The 24,510-nt window shown below is 38.5% G+C and overlaps 1 protein-coding gene across 1 annotated transcript in view; it reads right to left on the bottom strand.

Annotated features, from left to right (window-relative positions):
* LOC123540844 (polyamine-modulated factor 1-binding protein 1-like) overlaps positions 1–23,315 on the bottom strand; it is a 30,369-nt gene extending 7,054 nt beyond the window's left edge. Inside the window, exons 1-4 of the mRNA XM_045326160.2 lie at positions 22,752–23,315; positions 16,871–17,029; positions 15,007–15,522; positions 14,162–14,237 (exon numbers count right to left, since the gene is read on the bottom strand). Of these exons, the coding sequence (XP_045182095.2) occupies positions 14,162–14,237; positions 15,007–15,522; positions 16,871–17,029; positions 22,752–23,312 (1,312 nt within the window). The 5' untranslated portion in view covers positions 23,313–23,315. The remainder of the gene's footprint in view (positions 1–14,161; positions 14,238–15,006; positions 15,523–16,870; positions 17,030–22,751) is intronic.
* Between the last annotated feature and the right edge of the window lie 1,195 nt (positions 23,316–24,510).

The following is a 24,510-nucleotide window of genomic DNA, read 5'->3' as shown; positions in this document are numbered from 1 at the left end:
ACCCTACCATAACTTTACCCTACCGATACCCAAACCTACACCTACCACACCCTACCTACCACCCTACCCTACCCCTAACCTAGCCTAGCCTAGTTTAGCATAGCCTAGCCTAGCCTACCCTATCCTTCCTACCTTACCCTACCATACCCATACCACTGCCTATCGTATCCTACGCGTACCCCAACCTACCCCTACCACCATACCCTACCCGAGCCTAGCTTACCTTCCTACCTACACTACGCCTACCCAAACCTACATTTAGCATCTAACCTAGCCAAGCCAAGCGTACCTTACCCTTCCCTACACCTAGGTTAGCCTAGCCTACCTTTCAAAACATTACCCTAACCTACACCTGCCGCAGCCTATCGTACCGTACCGTACCCTTCTCCTAGCCCTACCCCTAGCCCTACCCTTCCCTTACCAAACCAACCCCTACCAACCCTACCATCTAGCCTAGCTAATCAATGCCTAGTTTACACTAGCCTCCCCTTCCTACACCTAGCCTAGCCTACCTCAGCCTTACCTAGTCTATTCTTCACTACCTTACACCTACCAGAGCCTACCAGAGCCTACCCTACCCTACCCTAGCCTAGCCTATCCCACCCTACCCTACCCTACTCTACTCCAGCCTACCCTACCACCCTAGCCTAGCTTACCCTTACCTACATTATCCAACCCTACCTCCCATAGCTTAGCCTAGCCCAGCCTAACATAGCCTACCGTGTCCCTACCCCTACCATCCTAGCCCAGCCTCCTTTGGCCTACTCGTACATACCCTACCTCTACTGCCCTGTCTTGTCATGTACCTACCTACCCTTCAGTCCTAGCTTAGACTAGCCTACCCCTACCTACCCTTCTGTCCTAGCTTAGACTAGCCTACCCCTACCACCCTAGCCTCCCCTAGCCTAGCCCTCTCCTTTCCTACCGTACCTCTACACTACCCATACCTACCCCTGCCACACTATTCTCGCCTAGCCTAGCCTACCACTACTCCTGTCCCTTACCCCTAGCCTATCCTAGCCTATCATAGCCTAGATATATCTTTCCTTCCCTTCCCTATCCAATCCTAGCCTAGCCTAATCTAGCCATCTCTTTTCTACCCTACCTACACTACCCTACCCAACCCTAGCCAAGCCTAGCATATCATAGTCTACCTTATCCTATCCTATCCTACTCTTCCCTGCCCCTACCCTACACCTAACCAAATTACCCCTATCACCTAGCCTAGCTAAGCCAGGCCTAGCCTAGCCTAGTCTACCCCAGCCTAACCTAGTCTATCCTTCCCTACCCTAGCATACCCACCTTACCCTACCCTACTTCAACCCGCCCCTACCACCCTAGCCTATCTTACCCTTCCCTACATTATCCAATCCGCCCCTCCCATTGCTTAGCCTAGCTTAGCCTACCCTGTCCAAACCATCTACCCAAACCTACCCCTACCACCTAGCCTAGCCAAGCAATGTCCAGCCTACCCTTGTCTATCTATCCGTACCATACCCTACCCTACCCTACCTCTACCCTACCCTACCCCTACACGTACCAAACCTACCTCTACTATCACAGTCTCGCTTAGCCTAGCCTAGCCTACCCTACTCTACCTTTCCCTACCTTATCCTACCATACCACTACCATCGCCTAGCCGACCCTACTCTAGCCTATCTTACCAAAACATACCACTTAGCCTAGGCAAGCCAATTCAAGCCTAGTGTAGTCTACCTTCACTAACCCTTTTCCTAGCCGTAGCCGTAGCCCTTCCCTACCTTACCCTACCCTACCCCTACCACAGCATACATTATTCCTATCCTACCCCTACCCAAACCTACCCCTTATTACCCTAGCCTAGCCTTGTAAATGTTAGCCTACTCTAGCTTACCATTCCCTACTCCTTGCTACTGCCCTACAGTAGCGTAGCCTAACCTGCCATAACCTACCCTACCCTAGCCTACGTCTTCCTTCCCTTCCCTACCCCTACCTTTACTGCCCTGCCATTTACCTACCTATTCCTAAAAACCCTAGGCTAGCTTAGTCTATCCCTACCACCCTAGGGGGTAAGGTAGGCTAGGCTAAGGGTAGGGATAGGGGTTGGGTAAGCTAGGCGATGTCAGGCCAGGCTATTGTTGTAGGGGTAGGTATGAGTAGGGTTAGGGTAGGGTAGAAATGGGCAGGGGATAGTGTAATGTAGGGGATAGGATAGGGCCCGGGTAAGCTAGGCTAGACTATGGGTAAGGGATAGGGATATCTATAAGGGTAGAGGTAGTCTAGGCTAGACTAGGGTAGGCTTGACTTTGTTTAGGTTAGGGGTACGGGTTTAGGGATGGGGCTTAGTAGGGTAGGGTGGTGGGTTAGGGTTAGGGTGATAGGTAGGGTTGGGTGGTGGGTAAGTGGTAGGGTACGGTTACGAAGGGGTAGGGTTCGGTTAAGGTAGGGCAGGGCAGGGCAGGGCAGCGTAGGGTAGGGTACGTATGAGTACGGTAGGGACATGGCAATGAGGTGACCTTGACCTGATGAATATTAGCAGAAAATTACAAATATATATTATATATATATATATATATATATATAATAGAAAATATTAAATGTCACTCCTGGACAAGTATATGATAAATAAAAAAGAAAAAAATGGGTTTCCTCTATCTGTATTTCTGTAGTTTAGTGAGGACGTTTTGTGAAGAATATACTAACCCTAACCCTAACCCTGTTTTGGCTTCAGTTGTAACTGTAGAGCCTTAGTGTAAACTAGTGTAGTCTAGTATTCCCTCACGATTGTTTAACTAGTGTCTCAGGTTGTTATAGTAGCTGTTGTACTGTAGTGTTATATAGTGTTAACGTAGTGTAATCATTTAAACATGACTAGTGTAGTAGAGTTAACGAAGGTAGGACAGGAGTTAGGTTATGAAGGAGAGGAGTTACGTAACTTTGTTAAGGAAGAGCAGGCTAGTGAACGTGATGAAAGACAAGATAGATTAGAAGCAGAGAAATTACGAGTAGAAGCAGAGAAAGATAGGTTAGAAGCGGAGAAGGAAAGATTAGAGTTAGAGGCTAGGTTGCAGAAGGAAAAGATAGAGTATGAACGTAAGTTAGAATTAGATAAGTTAGAACACGAACGTAAGTTAGAACTAGATAAGTTAGAAATGGAAAAGGAGAAGTTAATGTTAGCTAGGAAGTTAGAAACAGAGAAGGAGGAAGCAGAAAGTAGGAAGTTAGAAACAGAGCATAAGTTTAAGAGAGATTTAAAAATGATGAGTAAGGAAAAGGTAAAGGTTAAGATGTCTCCCTTTGATGAGAAAATTGATTCCATGGATGCGTACTTGAATGTGTACGAAACGTACGCTGTTGCGCAGGATTGGGATAAAGAGATATGGTCACTTAACTTACCGTTCCTTCTAAAGGTACGGCAAGAGAGGTTTTTGATAGGCTTCCGTTGGAAGATAGAAGGATATAGATAAACTGAAAGCCGCTTTGCTACGTCAGTTCGAACTCACTGATGATGGCTATAAGAAAGATTTAGAACTGAGAGGCCTCGGGATAATGAGACCTTTGTGATGTTTCTAGCCAGAATAAGTAGATATTTAGATGGTTGGCTTAGATTGAGTAAGGTAGAGAAAACGTACGAAGGATTATTAGATTTTATACTTAAGGAACAATTTTTAGATGTATGTAATAGAGAACTATACCAGAATTTGAGTAGTAAGAGGTTAGTTAAAACTAGGGATGTAGCAGAAGATGCAGATTTGTTTGCAAAGACTCGTGGAGGTCCCAAGTATGTCGTGAATCGAACCAATAAGGACCGAAGCCATAAACCATATGAAATACCTCAGAGACAGTATCCTAGTAGTCGAATAGATATTGATTGTCCGTATTTCAAGGGTACAGTAGAGGCGTTGGTTGTAGATAATCCTACCAATGATGTTATAATTGGTAATGTAGAGGGAGCTGTAGAACCTCAGTTTACTAGCTTAGCGTCAGCAGTAAAAACTAGGGCGCAAGCCAAAGTTAAGAAGCAAGTAAAGCTTAAAGTTCCGTCTCAGATTTTAGATATATCTAGAGGAATTCTTAGAAAAGCAACAGAAAGATAGCACTTTAGATTTGTGTAGAAAGAAGGCTGAGGAAGGTACGATTAAGCAGTGTAAAGGTAAAGGTTCAGTTAGGTTTGAGATTAGGAATAGATTGTTATATAGAGAGTATACCTCCCAGAATTTAGACAAAAGTAGACAGTTGCTTGTACCTAAATGTCTTAGAGAAACTGTGATGAAAGTTGCACATGATTCGTTATTGTCAGGCCATTTAGGTGTAAGAAAAACTAGTGATAGGGAATTAGGCGAATTTTACTGGCCAGGAGTAATGGCAGAGGTTAGGAGGTACTGTCAGTCATGTAGTATTTGTCAACGTACTATAGCTAAGCGTAGAGTAAGTAAAGTTCCGTTAGGAAAAATGCCTTTGATTGATACTCCGTTTAAGAGAGTTGCTGTCGATATCGTTGGTCTGATCGAACCTATGACTGATAGGAAAAACAGATATATTTTGACTATGGTAGATTATGCTACTAGATATCCGGAAGCCATAGCATTACCTAGTATTGAAACTGGGAGAGTAGCAGAGGCATTAGTAGATATGTACAGTAGATTAGGAGTGCCAGAGGAAATGCTTACGATCGTGGATCACAGTTAACCTCGGACCTTATGACAGAAATTAGTAGGTTATTGTCATTAAGGCAGTTAACTACAACACCGTATCACCCTATGTGTAACGGTTTAGTAGAGAAGATTAACGGTAGTTTGAAGCAAATGTTGAAACGTATGTGTAGTGAGAGACCTAGAGATTGGGATAGGTATTTGAATGCTATGTTGTTTACTTACCGTGAAGTTCCGCAAGAAAGTTTGGGATTTTCTCCCTTCGAGTTACTTTACGGAAGAACAATCCGTGGACCGATAACTGTGCTAAGAGAGTTATGGGCTGGTAAGACGGAGAATGATAAGGTTAAAACCACTTACCAGTATGTTATGGATTTGCAAGAAAAGTTGGAGGATACATGCAAGATAGCTCAGCAACAGTTAGCAAAATGTAGTGCTAGATAAAAGAAGTATTACAATAGGAAGGCTAGAGATAGGAGGTTTAAGGCAGGTAGTAAGGTACTTGTATTGTTACCTACGAAACATAATAAGTTGTTGCTACATTGGAAGGGTCCTTACGTAGTAGAAGAGGTAGTAAATAGACTAGATTACAGGACAGATGTAGACGGAAAGTTGAAAACTTTTCACGCAAACATGCTGAAACAGTACTGTGAAAGGAAGGATGATAGTAAGTCTATACCAGATAAGGCTATATTAAGTAAGGTTGGAGCAGCTATTGTAGAGGAGGATCAGAGAGATTATGACAGATTAGATCCGAATGAAAGTAGTGATGAGTTTTCGAGTAGAGTAGAAAAGGATATAGTTTTGTGTCCAATAAAGCAGGGTACAGTAACGTACAAAGATGTAGAGATAAATCCAGAGTTACCATTTATTTTGTATGTGTATTTTTATTGATATTTTAAAGTTTATTTCAAATTTTACCGCTATTGCAGTTCCACTCACAAATTTGACGAAAAAAGGTCAGCCAAATCTTGTAGAGCGGGGTGAAAGTCAAGAAAAGGCTTTCCAGACTTTGAAGGCTAGCTTAATGGGTCCGCCTATTTTGAAGTTGCCAAATTTAGATCTGACTTTTATATTGAGAGTAGAGGCTTCAGATGTAGGTTTAGGCTCAGTATTGCTTCAGGAAAGTGATGAAAAGAAATTACCTGTAGCGTATGCTAGTAGGAAATTGCTACCTGGGGAGCAAAAGTACTCAGTGATAGAGAAGGAGTGTTTAGCGATAGTATGGTCAGGAGCTAAGTTTCACCGGTATTTGTTCGGTAAGGACTTTGTATAAGAGACAGATCATCAGCCGCTCACTTATTTGAATAAAGCGAAACTTAGCAACTCCAGGCTGATGAGATGGGCATTGGCATTACAGCCATATAGGATCCGTATAAGAGCAATTCCTGGTAGAGAAAATGTAGGCGCAGATTATTTGAGTAGAGTGTAGACAGGTGGCTATATTATATGGTGTACAGATAGTGACAGTGTTTTTTTTTTTTTTTTTTCTTTTTTTTTTTTTGCTATTTTCAGTATGTCAATTTGTTTTCATTTAAGAAAATTATAACTTTTCTTTTTAAGGGGGGACGTGTGTCACAAATTGATATACGGGCCTTATCTTATCTGTAGTGTAAATGCAGGTATTGCATCATCTTATTGTAAATTTTTGAGTTATTGAGGTAAATGTCAGATTTGACGTATAAAATACCCCTCATGTTTTTCTGTATTTCATAACTTAAATTTCCATGTAAATTTCATTAAATTCGGTTCAGTAATAAGAAAGTTGATATTTTATAAACTTCAGTAATGTATGTTTTTATCCCCAAAACCACTATAATGGGCCTCAAATTGTCAATTTCAATCCGCGCCAAAGTAGTCAGATTTCCCGGCTATATCGTGAATCCCGTGAAAATAACAATAGTCGGAGTACACGGCTTAACAGCCCGCCCGCTTAGCTCAGTGGGTAAGAGCGTTGGTCTACGGATCGCGGGGTCGCGAGTTCAATCCTCGGGCGGGGCGTATGTTCTCCGTGACTATCTGATAAACGACATTGTGTCTGAAATCATGAGTCCTCCACCTCTGATAATTCATGTGGGGAAGTTGGCAGTTACTTGCGGAGAACAGGTTTGTACTGGTACAGAATCCAGGAACACTGGTTAGGTTAACTGCCCGCCGTTACATGACTGAAATACTGTTGAAAAACGGCGTTAAACCCAAAACAAACAAACAAACAAACACGGCTTAACCGTGAGTCCCATGAAATTTAGTACTTGGCGGGACATTACCCTTCAAATAGACTGGACTAGATATGCCTTGCGCACACCACGACAATAGACGAATCTATGTCTGATTAATTTTGCTTGCTAGAAATTTATGCTCGATCGAGGAAAGAAATTTATTTGTTAGATTTTTGTATGATTTTTGGGATACGATTTTTATTTAGTAAATTTTTGTGCATTCTACAGAATTCTGTAACATTTACTTTTCGACATGTGATTTTAGCTAGTGTCGGTATGTCAGGATAATTTATTAAATTTTTCAGACTTTTGTAAATTATTTCGAAAGAGGAATCTAAAATGTTTCGTTTATATAAGATGTAAAATTTGTACTGAAATTTGTAACATGATATTTATATAGTACTCTGTTTCAAAAACATATGTCAAACATTTCGTTGTTATGGAACGCCATTACTGCATTGTATTTTTAGGTATAAATCTATGTGGCAAGTCTAGTACCATGTATGTAATATAGTATCGTAATATGAAATTGTGTGCCAGTCTATTGCATATACATACAATGTCCGTTTTAGTGTATGGCATTAGATATTAAATGGATGCCAAGTATGATATAACGTTTGATTTACATTGAATTTTGTTAATTGGTAGTTGTAAATAATAGCTGCAGTTTATCATTTCGTATCTATAATGTTTCATCATAAACGTTTCGTATCTTTTTCATACTTTAACTTTAGTCTTTTAAGTAATTATTTTTTGTAATAAGGGAAGTAATAAGTGACGTATTTTAATCACGTGACGTATGAACTTAGTAGCACATATATTTTGTATAAGAAGCACGTATTATTTATGGGAGCCTACGGAGGTATGGTGTACCCAAAGGAGCAGTTTTATGCCCTGACTTATTTGTTTTGCTATGGTGCTTACCATATGTTATATATTTTAGCTTCTTCCGCCAGACGATTTTACCTGGTGATGTCATAACCCGGAAGTACAATGCCCGAGATTCACTTTTCTTCACTCGCCTGGATGTGATATTCCCAGCGCAGAGCTTTCGTCCCATGGTTATGCCGTAAACCGCAAAGACGCTGATTTTTGTCATCCTCTGAAGTCAGCTCAGGGATGCAATCACCTACCACCATAGGGAGCCAAAACGGAATCAACGTATTCACGGTTTAAGGGGACTTGATTTGAAGATACGTTATATATTTTTGTGCTACTTAAAGTTCGCAATTAAATGAAAGAACTGTGCCACGTCACATTAAAGTGGAACTGTAAGAACTTTGTATCTGGTGATACTGAACTTCGATTTTTTTTCTTTCTTTCTTATAAACAGTTTTTTGTTGTTTTTTTTTTTTTTCATATCATCTATTCATTGTTAATAATCATCTTATGTAAATAAATTTGTAAATATTGTAAAGGGTGTTGATTTGTTCTGATGGTTACTGTCGCCGGTACGGCCATTCTTGTCGCAGATCCTCCATGGAATCCGAGAGTAATTTGTATCAAATCAAAGCAGAAAAGAAGTCTCTATATAGCTGCAAAAGCCAAAATAACAAATTTTGGCCCTTTAGGGGGCAACATATCTGGAACCCATAATGGGATCTAGCTAGTTTTCAAAAGTTTTAAAAGGAACCGAGATAGTATGCCTAAACAAGTTGTGGGCAGGTTTAATTAAAATTGATTGTAAGATGTGGTCTCTTATCGTGTTCACAAGAAATTGTGAACGGACGACGGACAAATTCCGATCACAGAAGCTAACCATGTCACTATGTGACAGGTGAGCGAAATGCAAAAAAAAAAAAGAGATGCTGAATATGTAAAAAAAATACTATGTCAACCGTAGTTTAGTACCCCTATTTGCCACATATCACAATTCGGACCACAGTATTAATACCCTACTTTCTTTCAGGGGGCCTCCGTGGCCGAGTGGTTAAGGTCGCTGACTTCAAACCACTTGCCCCTCATCGATGTGGGTTCGAGCCTCACTCGGGGCGTTGAATTCTTCATGTGAGGAAGCCATCCAGCTGGCTTACGGAAGGTCGGTGGTTCTACCCAGGTGCCCGCTCGTGATGAAATAATGCACGGAGGGGCACCTGGGGTCTTCCTCCACCATTAATGCTGGAAAGTCGCCATATGACCTATCATGTGTCGGTGCGACGTTAAATCCAACAAAATAAATAAATAACTACTTTCTTTCAAATGTAACCTTATAATAATTAGACTGGACAGCAGTATAGTAACACATTTCTCAAGAGTTATATTTTTGAAAACAAAAAAAAAACCTGCCTCTGATTTGATGTTTACAGCCAGGGCACCTGGACATAAATGTCTTGATTCTTTTCAAGCATGAAAGCGTTTGTGTACGTGAGTGCGTATGTCTTCAGAACATGCACCATAGCGGAAAATATTTCTTTTTAGCACTTCTTTTAAACCAACTTAATGTCTGAATTAAGTCTTGAAATAAATTCCACGACTATTATCGTCTACGATTTCACATGACTTAGAAATATTTCAGCTAGAAGACCATATCTTTATATCGAAATGACTGACAGCTAGAGAAGGGTTTATCCATGAATTACAGTGTCTCGGGTAAAATATATATTAATCACTAGATTTTTGAAAATTAATCTGCAAAGTGATAAACCACATAATAAATGTACGGAAGCCAATTGCTATTTATAATACAGTATAACTGTTGCAATACAAGTATATGAAGAGGTTTGTCCCGTGGCGTGGAAAATATTGGTGTGTAAGTGACCCCTGTTTGTCTTAAATAACGAGCACCTGCATTGAAAGTCTACCTAAATATAAACTGTCTAAGTGAAAAAGCTACTGTGGTCCCCGGACCATGCGCTATGCACTAAAATGGAATGATTAGGATTTACTTACTAGAGGCCAGGGACCACCAAATAAAAATAAAGTATTGAGATCTTACTAAGAAAGATGAAAGTGTATAATTTTGTTTTCTCAGTCATGTAATCAAACACAAGTAGTGATTATTTTTTCTGAATTGAATATTTTACTGCACTTACAGCATTTTACTCTCTTTTGACAGAGTTTGTTACATTTATTTTTGTTGTTGGATCAACGCCGATTTTTAACAATATTTCAGTTATGTAACTAAGGACATTTACTTAAGGTTTAGCAGTATATCACAAACAACAGATTTTTTTAATGAATGAACAGCGTCTTGACACACAACTTATCTGTCAAATACATCTTTTACTGTTCTGCCCCACAGAGTTGGATACTTAAAATATTCTGAACGAGTTGTCCCCCTTTAAATAAGAATGCCATTTATAAAGAAATAAATGTAAACAATTGTCAAAACAATGTTTTACCTTGTTATGTAAAGCTTAAACACTCGCACGATGTTGCAAATGCATCAAAACGAAGACGTGTAACAGCTTTTAAACTAGAAATGTGTCCATGGGACACAGATGCCCCCACTACATGACATTAACATGACATTTTTTTCCCAGGTCAGGGGCCAGAACTCCTACAATGCTGAATGAATCCGGATGCAAAACCCCAGGTGCACAACTGCACATGCTGACCAACATTCCTGTAAATTTTGGTGACTCTAGGTCAAATACTTTTGGAGCTACGCACGACACAACATTTAAATGACCCATTTTTTACTAAGTCAGTGGCTATAACTCCTACAAGACTGAATGAATCCGTACGCGAAACCACAGGTGCACAACTACACATGGTGACCAACATGCCTGTAAAGTTTTGTGACTCTAGGTCATATACTTTTGGAGCTAGGCGCGACACAACACTAAAATGACCATTTTTTACAAAGTCAGGGGCCATAACTTCTACATGACTGAATAAATACAGACGCGAAACCCCAGGTGCACAACTACACATGCTGACCAACATTCCTGTAAAGATTTGTGACTCTACGTCAAACACTTTCAGAGCTACGCGCGACACAACATTTTCGGAAGGAAGGACGGACGGACGGACGGACGGACAGACGGACGGAAGGACGGACAAGAGCAAATCTATATGCCACCCCCCACCCCCCAAGTGGGGCATAAAAATGGTGAGTTTTTAAAGGCGCTAAAATGTCCAGAAGTGTGGCACCTTCATGCAGTTCCTTTCCGGAATTCAATAATATATGAGTACATTGACAGACAATGGTTTTGTGGAATAATATAAATGTTTTATACGCTGATAAATTTTCATGTAAAACAATGCTTTCTTTCTATGATTTGATGACGTCCGAAATTTTTTCTCCGAAACATGGACCTATACCTTAAGAAGTATTCTTTGTTTCTATACAAGTACCTGTTATTCGCAATTAATTGCCAACTTCTCCTCAGAGGTTGAGGACAAATGATATCAGACAATATGTCTTTATCAAAACGTCACGGAGAACATACGCACCACCCGGGAATCGAACTCACGACCCCTTGATTCGTAGATCTGCTCTTCCCCTATAGTGCTAAGCGGGTGGACTTTGCTGCAGTCTATGTGTATTAAAAAGTTGCTTACTTTTTCTTTCAAATGAATTTCTCCCGCCATCATGGGGGTCAAATCATTCACACCAAAATGTCTTAAATTTAGCATCACTTTTCATATGTTTCCGCGGAACTAAGATAGTTCTTGAAAAAAAATGTACCAGATACATGTTTCAAAAAATCTAAGGCCGTACACGCCACAATGCTATAATGGAAGTCTTTGTGGTCTCTAACCTACAGGGTACTTTCGACACCATGGAAGCAAATTTTGACCGGTTTATTGCTTCTTAAAAATCTGTAAGCCTGACCACTATTAAATCAAGTCTTCGCAGATCAGAAGTAGTCCAAATACAATAGCTCTATTCTTCGGTTCCTTGTACCCTTTCTCGATAGAAAAGTGTTTTCTTTCACTATACTACGTTTCAGTATATACTTATAGCATTCTGTTGAAAACTACATGCTCAAATCGCTATCTTGATACAATATGGAGCAAGAATTTCATATCTCGAAAAGAGATATAACTGAAAGATGCGAACAGGAGTAAAATCAGACGGCTGTATTGAATCAAGCGTACTTAGTGTAATGTTGTATAAAAGCTAACAACACTTTTCCTTTTTCTGTTGTAAAGATACAGCTCATTACGTTAATATGTCTCTGACACTGTATTTTAAAAAAAAAGAAATTAAAATAATATCATTAGTATGCATAACTTACTACACAGAATTAATTTAAATTTTCATCGATCAGAAACACCTGTTGACCAACATCAGTCTAACTGATATTGCTTTCTTCCTGTTTTTCTACGGAAAGTAGATGGTTCAACTCGACAAAAGAAAACAAATATAAATTCAACAAACCGATAGAACTTACACACTTAATACAAATAATATAATGATATACAAGAGATTACAGAGTGATCTTTGCGCCCACCAATGTGCCATTTTTGAGTGTTCCAAATTTCAAGACTTACTGACTAGCTCAAGGTCAAATTTCATTTCCGTATAAAACACTGTGCATGTGGTCCAAATTCGAAAGCTGTAGATTGAAAAATGTGGAAGGAGGTCACTAGATCAATTTCAAGGACAAAGTTCTTTGTACACAAAACTATGCATGTGCATCAAGTTTGAAGGTTGTAGTTTGAGAAATCTGAAAGTAGGTCACTAGGTCAATCTTAAGGTCAAAGTTTATTTCAGTACACAAAACTATGCAAGTGGTCCAAATTTGAAGGCTGTAGCTTGAGAAATGTAAAAGTAGGTCACTAGGTCAAAATCAAGGTCAAATTACACTTCAAAACACAAATCTATGCATATGGTCCAAATCTAAAGCATGTACCTTCAAAAATGTGAAAGTAGGTCACTAGGTCAAAGTCAAGGTCAAAGTTTGCTTCGGTACACAATCCTATGCATGTGGTCGAAATTTGAAGCCTGTAGCTACAGAAATGTGAAAGTAGGTGACTAGGTCAATCTTAAGGTCAAAGTTCATTTTGGTACACAAAACTATGCAAGTGGTCCAAATTTGGCTGTACCTCGAGAAATGTGAAAGTAGGTCACTAGGTCAAAATCAAGGTGAAATTTTATTTCGGAACACAGAACTATGCATGTGGTCCAAATTTGAAGGCTGTAGCTTGAGAAATGTGAAAGTAGGACACTATGTCAAAATGAAGGTCAAATTTCATTTCGGAACACAAAACTATGCAAGTGGTCCAAATTTGAAGGCTGTAGCTTGAGAAATGTGAAAGTAGGTCACTAGGTCAAAATCAAGGTCAAATTTTATTTCGGGACACAGAACTATGCATTTGGTCCAAATTTGAAGCCTGTACCTTCAAAAATGTGAAAGTAGGTCACTAGGTCAATATCAAACTCAAAGTTTTTTCAGTGAACAAAACTATAATACATGTGGTCCAAATTTGAAGGCTGTAGCTACAGAAATGTGAAAGTAGGTCACTAAGTCAAAATCAAGGTCAACTCATGTCAAGGTTCATCTTGCCACTCAAAACCATACATGTGGTCCAAATTTGAATGTTGTAGGTTATTGACATGAAGATTTTAAAAGCTTTTCTCTATATAAGTCTATATGAACCATGTGACCCCCAGGGCGGGGCCATATTTGACCCTAGAGGGATAATTTGAACAAACTTGATAGAGAACCACTAGATGATGCTACATTACAAATGCCAAAGCTCTAGGCTTTGTGGTTTGGACAAGAAGATTTTCAAAGTTTTTCCCTATATAAGTCTATGTAAATCATGTGACCCCCGGGGCGGGGCCATATTTGACCCTAGGAGGGAGGATAATTTGAATCACTAGATGATGTCGCATACAAAATATCAAAGCCCTAGGCCCTGTGGTTTTAAACAAGATGATTTTCAAAGTGTTTCCCAATATAAGTCTATATTAAACCATGAGACCCCCGGGGCGGGGCCATATTAGACCCCAGGGAAATAATTTGAATCATCTTGGTAGAGGACCACTAGATGATGCTTCTTACCAAATATCAAAGCCTTGCTTGGGCACTGTGGTTTTGGACAAGAAGATTTTCAAGTTTTTCCCTATATAAATCTATGTAAATTAGAGAAATAAACAAAGGGCCATAACTCACTAAAAAATGTTGAACCAGTCTGATTTTCAGGGGGACACAACTAGGGTACCAATACATCATTCTGACAAAGTTTGGTCAAAGTCCCACAGGTAGATTCTGAGGAGATGCGATAACGAGAAATTGTTAACGGACGGAAGGACGGAAGGACGGACCACGGTCGCAGAGTGATTTGAATAGCCCACCATCTGATGATGGTGGGCTAAAAATGATATTTTAAATGTTGAGTAAAGGTAAGAATTACCTGCTCTTATTCTTTCGTAATTAGGCTGCAGAGCCCTGTCACGAGGACTTGACTTCATTAAATCGTCTGCTGTTGCCTATATCAGAGAAATTTAACAATGTAAATGCTTGTATTTATCTTTTTTCCACGATCAAGCGCTTAATATATAAATCAAGTCAGTGATTTTTTTAAACTGTTGAATTCATTTTAAACAAAATGCTCAATAGTATCACGACAGTTAATACAATTATAGGTTTCTGCAGTTACTTAAAACTGACTTTAGAAAAAAAAATAACAAAAATTTCAAGGGTCAATAAGTAAAAGGTCAATTTCGTAGTCACATTGAGACTGAAAACGGTTCCTAATTGAGAACTGAATAATGCGTCAGACTTTATAGGATGATTCCATGTGAACAATAAAAGCACACTGTTATATATAAAGATCAAAGGTCAAGGTCACTGTAACACTGAGACTGAAAAAGGTTTGACCATTGCTTAGCTGCTTAATCTAATTGACTGATGCGACACAAAACAGTTAAAGATAAAATAGGTCTTACAAAAATTTGTTACAATTGGAGGACGATCCATCTTCAATTTTTACAAATATAGTTTTATGTCTGTATTTCATTTGTGTTGATATTTTATATTTAATATCATTTAAACAATCTAATTAACCAATTATGTTGAACTTTTCAATAACTGCTAAGACCTTTTATATTTTTTTGGTATAAATACCTTGCATTCCCGACAAGACATAAAACCCTCGAAACATGAGTATCAACCAAGTCTAATGACTCAGTCTTTATTAATTTTTCTCGAGATCAATATTTTTCATATAACTCTATCAAGAATACAATATAATTTTACCTTAGTAATATCATCATTACGCTTGGCCTCGATCTGAATCTGAGCTGACTGTTTTCTTTCCAGCTGATTAAGTATATCTTCTCCTTTACGCTCTAAATGCTTTTCAGTTTCTTTTCCTTTTTGATTTAGTTTCCCTTTTGATTCCAATTCTACCATTCTCAAATTATCTTTGATTTCCATCTCTTTTTTATCCATAGTCTCTGTAGATTCAACTTCCTTCATCCTAACCGCTTCCTTGATTTCTTTCTCTCTCTTCTCTAGTTTTCCTTTTAAGTCGATTTCTGACTTTCTCAAATCATCTTTCATATCTACCCTTTTCTGTGCGAGTTCATCTTTAATAGTTGAACCTATCTCCTTTATCTGTGTTTTACTGTCATCAATTTTAACTCCAGCTTCATTCGATGCGTCAACTTTTCTCTGTTCAAGATTCTTTTCCTTCTGCTCGATTGCATCCATTGCAATACGACGCACTTCCAATTCATCTGTAGTTGTTATTACAAACTTTTCCTGCTTTAGCTGTAAATTAAATATAAATTATCTGGAACAATTTATCTTTATTATAGCACTCAGAGCTACAATGATACTTAACAAGACAGTCTGAAAGACCACTTAATTCCAAGCCACTGTGATGGATAGTAAAATGGTAAATCTTTGACCCTGACCTTGAACTGGCATAGCTGACTCATGAATTCTGCACATCATCTTGATGAGGAGATCAATTGACCCAAGTTACATGAAAATCTATTAAAGAGATTTAAGAGATAAAGAGCTCAATCTTTTGACACTGAGTTGTGATTTGACCTTGAGTTGACAAGGCTGACTCGTGACTTCTTGATTAGGTGATCATTTGACCGAAGTTTGATTTAGGAGATACAGAGTGTACACAAAATGGAAGGCTTAAACATTTGATCCTAGATTGCGACCTTGACCTTGAGCCGGCATGGCTGACTCATAAGTTCTGTATATCGTCTTGATAAGGTGATCCTTCGACCCAAGTTTTACAAAATTCCTTCAAGAGTTAAGGAGATATAGAGCGGACACGAAATGGAAGGCTAAAACCTTTGACCTCGAGTTATGACCTTGATCTTGAGCCGGCATGGCTGAATTATATGTTCTGCACATCGTCTTGTACAGGTGATCATTTGACCCAGGTTTAGGAGACACAGAGCGGAAACAAAATGAAAGGCTTACACCTTTGTCCCTGAGTTGTGACCTTGACCTTGAGCCAACATGGCTGACACATAAGTTCTACATATATCATTGATGAGGTCATCATTTTATCTAAGTTTGATGAAAATCCTACAAGGGGTTTAGGAGATACAGAGCGGACACATAATGGAAGGCTAAAAAAATTACCCTAACTTGTGACCTTGACCTTGAGCCGGCATGGCTGACTTACAAGTTCTCCACATCGTCTTGATGAGGTGATCATTTGACCCAAGTTTTATTTAATTCCTTCAAGGAGTATAGGAGTTATAGAGCGGACATAAAATGGCTAACACATCTGACCTTGAGTTGTGACCTTGACCTTCAGCCGGCATGGCTGACTCATAAATTCTGCACATTGTCTTGATAAGGTGATGATTTGAACCAAGTTACATGAAAATCCTTCAAGGGGTTTAGGAGATATAGAGAGGACACACAAGTGTTACGGACGGACGAAGGACGGACGGACAGAGACCCCCTAGAACCCCTATCACTCGTGGCGGAGAATTAAAAATAGCTGAAATTAGCGCGGAATTTAAAACAACAAAAAATATATATGCATGCGGAAAGAACATTATATACTTAGTCTAAATAACATATTCATTATAAAACTCCAGTTATTTGAACTCAGGAACTCAAGTTGCGTAGGGAATATTACCTCAAGCAGTTTCTTGACCGCATTTTTAGGTTTTTGTCTATCTTTGATTTCTTTATCATCTTGCAGCAGTTCTATCATATCATCTATATAATTTGCAATGTCTGTGTCCTCTACTTCCATATTGTTACAATGAAATATGGCGTTTCTGTGTTGAAGTACCTGCAATACACCAACAAATCAACAAGGCTTAGAAACATTATTTACACAAAACGTTTTCTATCACAAATGCTAAATTTATGAACATTACATTTAGTATGTGTATGTAAAACAGAACAGAACAGAACTGAACAAAAAGAAAACTTTACTAAGTCTTGCAGTAGTACATCGCATATTATTCACAAAAAAACTGTACTAATTTACCAGTCATAAGTGACCTCCATATCAAATGTGACCTTAGACGAAAGCATTCTCTAGTCATTTAGTAAAAAGTTCTACTGCTCTGGGTCAATGTGACCTTGGCGTTTGACCTACTGATCTGAAAATCATTAGCAGTCGTCTGCTCGTTATGATCAGCCGCCATATTAAGTTTCGTGATTGAGTCCCAAGCGTTCTCAAGTTATTGTCCAGAAATGGTTTAACTGTTCTGGGTCACTGTGACCTTGACCTTTGACTTACTGACCTCAAAATCAAAATAAGTCATCTGTTGGTCATGATCAACCTGTCTATTAAGTTTCATGACTCCGGAAAAGGTTTAACCATTCCCAGTCACTTTGACCTTGACCTTTAATCCACCAACCTCAATATTATGAAAAGAAGTAATTCGCTGGTCATGACCAACTTCCCTATCAACTTTCATGATCTTAGGCCTAAATATTCTTAAGTTATCATTCGGAAATCGATTGACTCTTCCAGTCACTGTAACCGTGACATTTGACCCACTCCACTTAAAATCAATCATCTTGAGTTATTTAGCGGAAACCGATTGATGTACCGACCAACCGGCCAATATCTGCGAAATAATATACCCCTCCCTCTTCGAAGAAATGGTGGAGGTGGGGGCATTGTAAATAATATGATACAAAACGTCATTTCAATTAGATCATTTTTACATAATGGGCGGCTATACGTCAGGCGTAGTAATTTCATACTAATTCGATTCTAATAGCACTATTAGATGAAATCTGATGTCATTGTTGGGTCGTGTATGTAACAGAACAAATATACGTATATTACGAGTGAAATATTCGACCGAAAAGATCACATGTGTGATATATGTGTGAAATATTCGATCGAAAATAGTACACACATGTACGCTGGACTTTGATTTTCAGAGAGACAGACCAAAACGAATATCTCAGACCACCAGCACTACTACCACTACCACGCATTATTAGATCTACTTTATGCGGATGACTCTGGTAAAAAAAACATTGAAAAAAGCTAACAAAGATCTTCAATCAAACTATAAATTCCACATATGAAACATCTGAAGTATCTACGTGCAACTTTAGATCAGAGTCTTACTGGTGAATAAATGGCTACCTCTAGTATCAAAATTTATGGAAAATGCCAGGTTAGAATTTCTGTATAGGAAACAGAAATTTCTTACTGTTCATACTAAAAGACTTTTGGTTTTAGTCTTTATACAGAGTCATTTTTACTATGCTTGTTTTTTTCTGGTTTTACGGCCTATCTCTGTTTTGGGAAAGTAGTCTACATGGTTTGATGGTTATCCAATTTATAAATGGTTTAAGTCAACGTTTTGCATGATGTCATTATTTCGACTTTCCTACGTCGTATTTTGTTCTTGTCAATGTTGTAGTACTTACCTGCCGCCCATGCGCACAGATCTGCTCACGAAATTAAGATTATGCGAGGCAGAAAGAAGCTACTGTATATTTTCAATACAATGATAAGCTCGAAAATGATTGAAAGTACATGTTTTGTTCATAAAATCCATTTAAACTGCTCATAACATTTCTTAACAACAGGGCCAAGATGGCCCTAGGTCGCTCACCTGAGAAACACACCATAACACAACATTTTAAACAGAGTAAACATGTTTGACCTAGTGATTTCATGGAAAAAAATATTAGTAAGTATTTTCTTTGATTTGACTTAGTGACCTAGTTTTTGACCCCAGATGACCTATAATCGTTCTTGACCTAGATTTCATCGTGACTATTATTCTGACCAAAATTCATGAAGGTTAATCGAAAAATACAGCCTCTATCGCATACACAAGGTTTTTCTTTGATTTGTCCTAGTGGCCTACTTTTTGACTCCAGATGACCCATATTCGTTCTTGACCTAAATTTTATCAAGGCAATCATTCTGACCAAAATCTCATGAAGATTAATTGAAAAATACAGCCTCTGTCACATACACAAGGTGTTTCTTTGATTTTACCTAGTGACCTAGTTTTTGACCCAAGATGATCCTTTTTCAAACTCGGCCTAGATTTCATCAAGGTAATCATTCTGGCCAAAATTATTGAAGATTAATTGAAAAATACAGCCTCTATCGCATACACAAGGCTTTCCTTTGATATGACCTAGTGACCTATTTTTGACCCCAGATGACCCATATTTAAACTTGGCCTAGATTTCATCAAGATTATCATTCTGACCAAAATTCATGAAGATTAATTGAAAAAAAAGCCTCTATCACATACACAAGGTTTTTCTTTGATTTAATCTAGTGACCTAGTTGTTGACTTCAGATGACCCATATTTGAACACGGCTTAGATTTCATCAATGTTATCATTCTGACCAAAATTCATGAAGGTTAATCGAAAAATACAGCCTCTATCACATACACAAGGTTTTTCTTCGATTTGACCTAGTGACCTAGTTTTTGACCCCAGATGACCCATTTTCAAACCAGGCCTAGATTTCATCAAGGTAATCATTCTGACCGAACTTCATGAAGATTAATAGAACAAGAGCTCGTCGAACACGAAATGCCCCCCTTGATGCATTCAGTAATTGCACAAGGAACAGAAATTATATGCTCATTGTAAACAAAAGTTCTACCATTCTGGTTTAATCTGACCTTGACCTTTAACCTATTAACCTAACAAGAGATTACAGATTGATCTTGGCGCCATCCACTGAGCCATTTTTGAATGTTTCAAATTTCAAGACTAGCTCACGGTCAAAATCAAGGTCAAATTTCATTTAGGTATAAAACAATGTGTATGTGGTCCAAAATTGAAAGCGGTGGCTTGAGAAATGTGAAAGCAGGTCACTAGATCAATTTCAAGGTAAAGTTCATTTCGGTAGACAGAACTATGCATGTGCTTCAAATTTGGAGGCTGTAGCTTGAGAAATGTGAAAGTAGGTCACTAGGTCAAAATCAAGGTCTAATTCCATTTCGGAACACAAAACTATGCAAGTGGTCCATATCTGAAGCCTGTACCTTCAGAAATATGAAAGTAGGTCACTAGGTCAATCTTAAGATCAAAGTTCATTTCAGTACACAAAACTATGCTTGTGGTTCAAATTTGAAGGCTGTAGCTTGAGAAATGTGAAAGTAGGTCACTAGGTCAAAATCAAGGTCAACTTTTATTTTGGAACAAAAAACTATGCATGTGGTCCAAATTTGAAGCCTGTACCTTCAAAAATGTGCAAGTAGGTCACTAGGTCAATAACAAGGTCAAAGTTTTTTTCAGTACACAAACCTATGCATGTGATCCAAACTTGAAGGCTGTAGGTACAGAAATGTGAAAGTAGGTCACTAGGTCAAGATCAAGGTCAACTCATGTCAAGGTTCATCTTGCCACTCAAAACTATACATGTGGTCCAAATTTGAATGATGTAAGTTATGGACATGAAGATTCTAAGTTTTTCCCTGTATAAGTCTATATGAACCATATGACCTCTGGGGCGGGGCCATATTTGACCCGAGAGGGATAATTTGAACAAACTTGGTAGAGAACCACTAAATGATGCTACATTACAAATTACCAAAGCCATAGTCTTTGTGGTTTGGACAAGAAGATTTTCAAAAATTTTCCCTATATAAGTATATGTAAATCATGTGACCCCCAGGGCGGAGCCATATTTGACCCTAGGGGAACAATTTGAACAATCTTAGTAGAGGACCACTAGATGATGTCATATACAAAATATCAAAGCCCTAGGCCCTGTGGTTTTGGACAAGAGGTTTTTCAAAGTTTTTTCCTATATAAGTCTATATAAACCATGTGACCCTAGGGGAGGGGCCATATTTGACCCCAGGGAAATGATCTGAACAATCCTGGTAGAGGACCACTAGATTTTGCTACATACCAAATATCAAAGCCCTAGGCCCTATGGTTTTGGACAAGAAGATCAGAAACCATTTAACTGTTCCTGGCCAATGTAACCTTGACCTTTGACCTAATGACCTCAAAATCAATAGGGGTCATCTGCTGGTCATGGCCAACCTAACTATCAATTTTCTTGACACTAGGCCCAAGCGTTCTTGAGTTATTGCCTGGAAACCATTTTACTGTTCCTGGTCATAGTGACCTTGACCTTTGATATACTGACCTCAAAATCAATAGGGGTCATCTGCTGGTCATTACCAACCTCCCTATCAACTTTTGTGACCCTAGGCCTAAGCGTTCTTGAGTTATCATCCGGAAACCGTTTTACTGTTCAGGGTCACTGTGACCTTGACCTTTAACATACTGACCTCAAAATCAAAAGAAGTCATGTGCTGGTCATTACCAACCTCCCTATCAACTTTCATGATCCTAGGCCCAAGTGTTCTTGAGTTATCATCCGGAAACCATTTTACTGTTCAGGGTCACTGTGACCTTGACCTTTAACATACTGACCTCAAAATCAATAGGTGTCCTCTGCTGGTCATTACCAACCTCCCTATCAACTTTCATGATCCTAGGCCCAAGTGTTCTTGAGTTATCATCCGGAAAACGTTTTACTATTCAGGGTCACTGTGACCTTGACCTTTGACATACAGACCTCAAAATCAATAGGGGTCATTTGCTGGTGATGACCAACCTCCCTGTCAACTTTCATGATCCTAGGCTCAATCGTTCTTGAGTTATCATCCGGAAACGGATTGGTCTACATTCCGACCGACAGACCGACCGACCGACATCTGCAAAACAATATACCCCTCCTTTTTCAAAGGGGGCATAAAAATACAGCCTCTATCGCATACACAAGATTTTTCTTTGATTTGACCTAATGACCTAGTTTTTAATCCTAGATGACCCATTTTAAAACTCTGCCTAGATTTCATCGAGGTAATCATTCTGACCAAATTTCATGAAGATTAATTTTAAAAAAAAATAGTCCCTAACGCATACACAAGGTTTTTCTTTGATTTGACCTAATGACCTAGTTTTTGACCCCAGATGACCCATTTTCAAACTCGGCCTAGATTTCATCAAGGTAATCATTGTGACCAATTTTCATGAAGATCAGTTGAAAAATACACCCTCTATCGCATACAAAAGCTAAATGTTGACAGACGACAGACAGACGACAGACAGACGCCGGACAATGAGCGATCACAAAAACTCACCTGAGCATTGCTGCTCAGGTGAGCTAAAAAGTATATTAATACCATTGTTGTTGTAACCGTATATGCTTGAAAGTAAACATTAAGCATAATGTCATTGTTGTTGTAACCGTATATGCTTAAAAGTAAACATTAAGCACAATTTCATTGTTGTAACTGTATATGCTTGAAAGTAAACATTAAGCATAATGTCATTGTTGTTGTAACTGTATATGCTTGAAAGTAAACATTAAGCATAATGTCATTGTTGTTGTAACCGTATATGCTTAAAAGTAAACATTAAGCACAATTTCATTGTTGTAACTGTATATGCTTGAAAGTAAACATTAAGCATAATGTTATTGTTGTTGTAACCGTATATGCTTGAAAGTAAACATTATACATAATAATGTATATGTTACTTACCCTTGAGAAAGCATCACTGCCATCAATTATACACTGGATATGTTGATGGAACTCTATGTTATCAATCAACAGATGCAACAAGCCGGAACAGTCAAACTCAGTTGCTCTTAGCTTGTTTTCATATCCTGGAGCATTTATGAAACATTTTGCAACAGACCAAGGTTCAGTACACCACTGTTGAGCGTCTGTGTTTTTCCAGTATGGAGCAGGAGGTGTGGATGCGTGACGCCTAATGATTTCATCGTATATAGCACCACATACGTTGTTAGGACAAGACGTTTTCCCGCGATGATGTAGACAGTTACAATGTGTTTGACCGAGAGGACACTGTCTATTTTTGGTTTGAACATGGTCCGGCTGGAGTGTGCGTACATCGCATTGTCCACATGAAACTGCAGATAGATTGTGTTTCTGTTTAACTTTATCTAAGATATCAACATGCTGCTGGTTAACAAGATGATCACAAAATGGTTCCAAGCCGTCTTTTACATATTTAATACCAAGTCCGGCTCTCACCCAGTTCCTGTATTTCTTGTTCTCAAGCTGCGCCCTGTGGTCCATTATTTATCTGTAAGGAAGAACGGTATCAATATGCCTGCATTATACGGTACTATGATGGAATACAGTACACATTATTATTCTATACCTATTTTATCTATCCAATTGCAAACGTTCACTTGCAACATGTGACCGTACATAATATTACAGTATTTGGATGCACGTGCGTACAAAAATCCTGTACTTTCTGTATTTGGACGCACGCGCGTACAAAAAAAAATCCTGTATTTTCCGTATTTGGAGGGTTCAACAGTCCCATGTTAAACATACGATAAAGCCCGAAACGCGAGGAAATGTTCCGAATGTAAATCGGATGAAGTAGGCGTTCTATGTACAGAGTTTGATTATGCGTCTTGAAATTTGGATTTAATTTAAATTTGTTTTTTTTTTTTTGTTTGTTTGTTTGTTTACAACACACAAAACGATTCAAGGGATAACAATGCTATCTGATTTAGTTTAAGTCGAACAGTTCTCATCCGATCTTCACCGAACTTGCTGACAATGTTTGTGGGCATAATAGCTCAGCCAAGTATTATTACCACCCAAATCGTCAAATGGCTGTTGTAGGGAGGTTGTATCATATACATTTTCAATGATGATATGCAGAAAAAAAACATTCAATGAATTACGCGTATTACGTATGAAATGAAATAAATATAGAATAAAAAGGTTAATTAAGGTCTAACATTGTTCTGTATAATATATATTTGCACTCATACCAAGCTGGGAAAAACTAGAAAAGGCAGGAATACAATATTCAGTGAAACATTTTTAATTTAAACTATTATTATGATAAGATAAAACAGATATAGAACCAGCTGAGAAAACCATATAGAACTCGCCTAGCGGCTCGTCCAATATGGTTTTCTCAGCTGAGTACTAGTCCAAATATATCTCCGTATTGTACAGAACAATGTTAAATAACTTAATAATATTCAATGTTGAAATGATATTCAAAATTTTATAATTACACATTCAATGACGAAGTTATTAACCGGACAAGGTCAATTATAGCCACATTTGACCTTTAAACTCCAAGTATGACCTTAACCTTTAAGATATTGACATGGGTGTTGCGCGCGACACGCTGTCTCATGGTAGTAAGCCATTTTGCAAAGTTATTTTAAAATCCCACAGTAAATGACAAAGTTCAAGTATTGTCTGGACAGCGTCAATTATAGCAATATTTAACCATTAAAGG

Source organism: Mercenaria mercenaria, chromosome 16 (assembly GCF_021730395.1).
Source record: "Mercenaria mercenaria strain notata chromosome 16, MADL_Memer_1, whole genome shotgun sequence".
In the NCBI taxonomy this organism is placed as follows: Eukaryota; Metazoa; Mollusca; class Bivalvia; order Venerida; family Veneridae; genus Mercenaria; species Mercenaria mercenaria.
Note: the sequence above shows the minus strand (reverse complement) of the source record. Positions and strands in the feature narration are given on the sequence as shown.